The sequence below is a fragment of the Nicrophorus vespilloides genome, unplaced genomic scaffold, assembly GCF_001412225.1.
Source record: "Nicrophorus vespilloides isolate i.1.1-1 unplaced genomic scaffold, Nicve_v1.0, whole genome shotgun sequence".
Classification (NCBI taxonomy): Eukaryota; Metazoa; Arthropoda; class Insecta; order Coleoptera; family Silphidae; genus Nicrophorus; species Nicrophorus vespilloides.
Genome location: NW_017100013.1, coordinates 230 through 7,696, shown reverse-complemented (window position 1 = coordinate 7,696; position 7,467 = coordinate 230). Strand labels below are relative to the sequence as shown.

General features: G+C 34.0%; 1 protein-coding gene across 1 annotated transcript; it reads right to left on the bottom strand.

The window, feature by feature from the left end:
• Positions 1-5,864: 5,864 nt before the first annotated feature.
• LOC108566627 (inhibin beta chain) lies at positions 5,865-6,578 on the bottom strand (the record flags this gene model as incomplete). The annotated part of the gene is given in 1 exon segment (XM_017926616.1): positions 5,865-6,578. A coding segment is annotated over 1 exon segment (608 nt), but the record flags the coding sequence as incomplete, so codon positions are not given.
• Between the last annotated feature and the right edge of the window lie 889 nt (positions 6,579-7,467).

The following is a 7,467-nucleotide window of genomic DNA, read 5'->3' as shown; positions in this document are numbered from 1 at the left end:
ATCTATAGAATCTATAGATTCAGCGGTCGGGGAACTTTTTTAACCATTACCCCAAAATATTATTGCGTAAGTCGATATTATCCCCCCCCCCTATTCTGAATAGAAAACAATGAATGTAAATTTTAAATAAACATTATTTATTCAATTAATTTGCATTTACATATTTATAAAAAAAAAGTTACATGAAAATAGTAACAAATAGTAATGGACAAACAAAATAAAATTCTTAAATTGGAACAAACCAAAAATTAATTGAAAACTTTCCCCCTTCAGGTTTTGGAAACATGATGTTGCTTCATGTTTGATATAATCACTTAAAAATTGGGACTTTTTGATGTAAGAGCAATTTGAATATACAGTCTTCGGCGTTTGATCGATTTCTGTTTTTCGTTTTTATGTTCATTAGAGTGGAAAAGCCTTGTTCACAAAGGTAGGTTGTTGCAATTTTTTACCGCCTCCTCATGTGCAATTTTGAAAGCCTTTGCAGCCTTTGACAACCAAAAAAGACGACAGATTTGCTTCGGTCTCAAATTGAATACAATATTGGATGGAAGTTCAAGAATTACCTCTGCCAAACCTTGAAGTTCTTCTGGTATGTTAGTAATTTCACAAGTAGTCAGAGAATCGCTCTCTGAGTTTGGTAAGATGAAATTAGAAAAATTACCCAAGAAAAATTCATTTTTACCCCATTTTGGGTAATTTACCGACCGCTATAGATGGAAGGAAATAAAAGATAAAAAATGTGTGTGTTTCAATAAAAGAAAATCTCCTGAACGTGGAATCAAATGACGGAGAAGAAAAGCTTTCGCGCGGAACGATAATGATGTTTTCTGATCGGGAAAAACAGTCGCAAATTTTTCCGAAATTGTTCTTCTCGGTAGACAGAAGAAACGTCCAAGTTAATAATATATAACTATTAAATAGACCGTGACAAATGTTTTAAAGTATTTCAGCAACGATTTCTTCCACAGGTATTAAATTTGAATTGAAAAACGTTGCTCTGTGCATTCGAGTTTTACGTATGTATAGAACGTGCGCGCTGCATGAAAATGCGGACAAATTGAGTGAAATAACGTTTGCATGGCATCGTTTTTCTTTTTGCGCGTAATGATGCTTCGGGAAACGATTAGTAAGTGTTTAAAGAGGGTGAACATCGCCAAGTGTGTAGGGGTTGTAAGAGCGTCGTCGTCGTCGCGACGGATGGGAATAAGGAGGGAGGTTCGTTATATTTTTTTTGGGTTCTCTTTGGTCGCGCAATGTAATAGGAATTTGAACTCATTTCGCATGTATAAAATGCATGGAACGTATGAGAGGGCGTCTTCGGGAACGCAGGGCAGTTTGTATCTGTATCTATGTGGTAATAACACTCTAACTTAATTTATGGTAAACACCCTGCAAGATAAATCACGTGCGCGTCGTCGATGGTGGTGGAGGATGAGGATGAGGAGAAGGAGGAGGGATGGAACAGTTTCGGTGGCGGCGGCGTCTTTCGGGGGAGGTTCAGGGGAGACGCGACGTCGCGGGGAAAATTGAGAGATTTTTACAAAAACTTTTGGCATCGCGCTATTTTGGCTCTGTTCCCCAAACGGTTTTATTGCGCGACGACGACGACGGCGACGTCTCCCTGCCTCGTCGGTGGCGGCGGCGCGTTCCCTCGCCAACTCTCGTACGCACCCCTTTATATACATTATATACGGCAGAGGGGGTGGCGGCGGCGACGACTTTCCGGGGGAAATCCACCAAAGCTATGTACAACAAACCGGAAGATTTGTGTACAATAATTTATTCCTTCTCCCAACCCCTATTTCGCATCCTTTTGGCAAAGTTTCAAACTGTAAAACCGTGCAGATCGCATTGTGATTGAAGGGAGTTCGCTCTTCAGAGAGAGAGAGAGAGATTCACCCACCCACTAATAACTTTATCCTATTTAATCATTGCTACCAATTGACCCAAACGAAAGAAGAAAAAAACACTACGAACCGTTAATTGGTTACCATGGCTATAAATTTCGAACGAAGTTGTTGTTGTTGTTTTTTTTTTTGTTACATTATTTTTAAGGGCACCCATCATCTGCTACTTTGATCGCCTTTTATCAGTGATTTAAATTTCAACTTTGTCGAATATAAATTTTACCAGAGAGCAATAAATTCACCCAAAACGCACATAATCACAACGAGCAGATACAAATGGGATTCCTGATTTATGCTGTTATTCCTTTAATTTAATTTAATTACAATCAACGTTTAACCTACATTATTTTTTTCTTTTTCCTAAACAGAATAAATAATTCGAATTAACTTAAAGATAATTAAATTTATCGAACACTTAATTAAAAGAAAGAAATAAATTTATTTTCGCACTAAAGAAGAAAAATCGATCTCTTTTTGTTTTTTTTTTGTTTGTTTGTTTGTTGTTGTTTTATTATTATTTATTACCGCAATAATTGGTGGGAAAGCAACCGGGCTTTTGACGATCGAAGTGGGCTTATTTTAAAAACTTAACGCACGCAATACACCAATCGATACGTTTCCTTTCGCAACTCGCTGGATTCGCTTCGTTCATTCATCCATTATTTACGAAAAAAAAAAAAAATAATAAGTACGTCCTTGAAAATTACTATGCTGCATTCATTTGTCTCGACTTACATGATGATATTTTTTATTTATTGTTTTCGTCGCAAGTGCAAATGGACGTAAGTTTTAAGTATTAGTCATTTAGATTACGTTGAATTTTATTAACAAGTCTTACCTTATTCTTCTTATAACATAACTTACGTTTTTTGGTGGATGCGCCGGGTTTTTGGTGTTCTTAAAATCGGGCAAAAGGTGGAATGGAATAAAGAAACACAGCATGTTTTCTTAAATCAAGAAGAAAAAAAATTTTGATTTGTTCGTTTTTATTAATAATTCTCCACACAATCTCTTCGTCATCGTTCATATTTTTTTTGTATTATTATCATTATTATAATTTACACATCTGTCAAATATATTATATTTATAGATATATATATATATATATAGGGGGGGAGGGAGAGAGAGAGATAGAGATATAGTTACGAGTTAGAGAGAAAGAGAAATAGAAATATATGCGCGTTATATAATTAGTTATTATTTGTATTTCGTAGCTGGATTTCGTTATTATTATATAATTTTATTTATTTTTTGGTTCTTTAGCACTTTGAAATGTTCATCAAAGTGTTGAGAGTACAACTTAAAAACCTTGATTTTTCAGATTTTCTATCAACTGTGTTTCAGCTATCAAATTTAATCTATGAGAAAATCAGTTTTTTTTTTAATATTCTTCTGACCTGAAAACTTAAATACGATCCAGAGCGGTAAGAAATAGAGAAAAAGATTGAGAGTGAAAGAGAAGGAGTGGATATTTGAGAGGATTATCCTCTGAAAAGTAGACTAGCATATTTAGACAATAATATCTGCCCTTCCTTTTCGTGTTCAAAAACAAACAAAATGCAAATGAATGCACCGGTCACCGGATTTGAAGACTAAATTACTAAACGACTTGAATCTTCAAATCCAGCAAGCGATCATCGTAACTCTCCATCTATATACTATATAGGTGATGTTTTCATATCGTTTCGTAACGTAGGCAATGAAAATTGAATACAGAAACAAACAATAAATAAATCGGAATGGCTCAAGCTTTTTATTTATTTTTTTTTTGTTGTTGTTTCTTTAAATATTATTTCGATTATTAATTAATACTGATAATAAATCATCGTTCATTTGTTATACAATATATATTTAATATAATATAAAATTAGTTTAATTAACAATTGTTTTTTTGTATTTCTATACGATTTTCTTTCACACCTCCGTTAATAATATCGTTTTCATTCTCATTTGTTTGTTTTTTTTTTATAATAAATAGTTATTAAACTTCTTCTTTTGTTTTTCTGTCGTAGTTTCGCTAACACTAGATTCTCATTGTCGGTGATAAAAAATAACGGTTTTTTCTTCTTACTCACTAATTATTATTATATATATTTCTCGTTTAAATTAAAACTTATTACTGGGTACAAATGTCGTCTTTTCTTTTATTAATTAATTAATTAATTAATTAATTATTAATCTTTTTTTTTTCTTTTCTTCTCATCAATTAATAATTCTTAATGTTTACATCGTTTCTTATTGTCTTCGATTTACTCTTTCGTTCTCCGCAATTTATTTCCTCTAGTAATTTACTTGTTTACTTTCAATTTGAATTGCGCGCGTATTTTATTATTTTTACTATTGTTATTAAATTTATTTATTTTTTTAAATTTCGCGCCTCGGGCAGTGTTCTCTCTCGCACACGCGCATACGCAAATCATTCGAATATATTATATTTTTATATATATATAGTGTGTGTATTTGAAATATATTACATAAGCATTTTTTTTCTTCTTTAAACAAAGTATATATTTATATTAGGTATTATGTATATATAAATATTAAAAATCACAGTTTCAAAAAAAAAAAACATAATAGAAAGACGCGTTGTTCATTTTTTTTTCTTCGTATTTTCTCGTTTGTTAATTGACACCAAAAAAAAAAACAACAGAACGATTTGTTCATTTCAAGCGAAAACCGTACAAAAAAGTGCTATTAATTTACGTTAATTATTGCTTTCTGAATATCGATTTTTTTTGTTTAAATAATTTAACAATTGTTGCTTTTGCGACAAACGTTTTTAGCCAAAGATTTTAGAACACATCTTAAGAAGGTGTAGTGTGAAAATATTCTATGACAATATCAAACGAACAATTAAACTATAATTCACTCCAAATGCGCATCAATGGAAATTTTTGATTTCTGATCTGCAATTCTCGACTGTAAACTTAAAAAACAATGGTAACTAGATAAATAACCTTAAGAGAAGCGAACCTTTAGTAAAGCCATTTTAAATTCAGGTTTGCTGTGGAATTCAAATTTTGTTTGCACAACACGTTTTAATACTTATATAAGTTTAAAATAAATATTAATAGAACATGGATTCAGTACTTTTATAGAGAAATCATGAATTTTACTGGTTTTGATATGTTATGTTTTTTTACTTTATCTGCGTAATTTTTCATAATAATTATTAAAATTTTCCATAAAAAAAAAACTATGGTATTTAATGAGAACTAAAATTTTATTGTTATTAGTAATAATTTTATCATTCTGAATATATTGCAAATATTTTATTGAACATTTTTTTTGTACGAATCCATTTTTCTTAATAGTGTTTTTCTTTTTTGTATACTGATCATGATGAAATCGAAATTGAAACTTCGAAGGATGAAGGAAATTCTAAAACGAATCTCCTGAAAATACTTGCTTGCTTTTCGATTTCATTGAACTGATTCCACTTTGTTTGCCGAATTAGTGCAAATTATAAAGGAAAATTTTAAGTGAAAAGGTGTTGTGTCCAAAAAGTGATTCCAAAATTGAATTTTTGTTTTCGCTATATACTAATATAATCAATTTAAGCGTATCTGGTTTAAAAAATAAATAATTGTGTTAAATAATATGCTGTGATTATATATCGGTATTAGTTAATCCTTGCACGGAAATATAACATATCTCGTTATCTCGTTATCAATCATCATTATCAAACATCCTTCTCATCATCATCATCATCACAAAAGATAAAATATTCTTGCCGTCACCATCACAACTCCAAGATGATGATGATGACCATTCCAATTTGTTATTTGTGTCCATTTGGTTGAATGGGTTAGATCTACCTACCTACGATCAGGAAACCGAAACGCGCGCGTGTCTCGTCGCACTCGCATACAAACAAGATCATCTTCACTGCACTTTTTCATTCTGGACGAAATATTTTCATTATTTTCTCTTTTCTTTTTCTTTTTTTGTATCCCTATTTAAATTGTTTCATTCGATTGTTGTTGTTGTTGTTGTTGTATTTTGTTTGTTTATATGATTCGTTCTTCTCGTTTGGTAAGAGTCGAGAGGTTCGAAAGAGTCAAGGACATCCGCACTCGTCGACGACCATCTTCGGGAGGTCGCGTTTGATAATGTTCGAGTCGGGTCCGAAGTAGATGAGACTCATGCTGGAGAACTTGAGTGGAGCACAGCAGGGCTGCATTCCGCTCAGGTGGTGCGTCTTACGCACCTCCTCGATGACGTGCGTGTGGTAGGTGACGAAGGAGTCGGGCGTCCGGTGGTGGCCGCAATCGCCGCGGCAGTAGTTCGCGAAGTAACCCTTCGGAGCGATGATCCAGTCGTCCCAACCCAGCTCGCGGAAGCTCACGTAGAACCTCTGCTTGCAGCATTGGCTTCCCGAATCCGGGCTGCAGTCGAGGGCGCGTCTCTTCACTCTCTTGGCGGTCGCGGGATCGGTGTGCACCACCAGGAAGGGACGGTTCCAGCTGTCGCTTCGACGGTCACCGTCCCCGTTGAACACGTGCACGTCCCAGTTGCTGCAGCAGCTGCAGTCCACGAAGAGACGCAGACTCTCGCGCGCCCTTCCCTCCAGCCACTGTCGCACCGTCACCGTCAGGTCGATCTTCTGCCAACCGGGGTTCTCCAAGGACGTCGCCACCGGCTCTTCCGTCAGCTCCCGGAACTCCTGCAAACCATCAAACATACATAAATGATATCAGCAAACTTGGTGCGTTTCCTCGGGTATCCTCACTGAGACCTAACATTAACACGTTAAGGACGGCGCTTTTCGGGTTGCCTGCCCCCAAAAAAATTTTCGTGGACGCCTATGGACTGAGAGAAACGTCAAATATCTTACGTCAATTACGTCAACCTTTAAACGTTTAAATTTTTCTTATACATTTTTTTTAATGATATTGAAGCAATTTATAAAATTGTGGGAAAAATATTGAAATTTTCATAAAGTTGTTACATATTGCGCACAGTGTTATGATCAACCGACACTGTGTATCAAATGTTTTGAAGATGTTCATAAAAATAAATAAACATTTCTATTATTGAATGATCCTATTTTATTTTCGTTATATTCAATAGATATACTCAACAGGGTTCGAATTTTATTGAAACGCGGGAAAAGTGCTATAGGTTTCATAATAAGCAATAATAATAATTGAGCATTGCAAATTGATCATTGATCATTGAAAATTTCAAATATGTTTCGCAAGTTAATTTGTAAAGTATGCCTAAATTATGTCACAAATATCACGTATTGTTTTAAATTGCTTCAAGAATTATTAAAATATGTATAAGAAATGTATCGGCATTTGAAGTTTGTAATTGACTTAAGATATTTGAGGTTATTTTCAGTCAAAATCAGTGGCGTACATAGCAACAAAACTATTATTTATATTTAATGACCCACCGGTGGGTCATGCCGTCGTCAATGTGTTAACAAATGAACATTTAGATCAGCGGTCGGTTTTCTAATTTCATCTTACCAAACTCTGACCAAACTTTTCAGATCTTGATGTACAAACTGTGAATTGGATTGTAGATCCTTTTAAATGTGAAATTACTA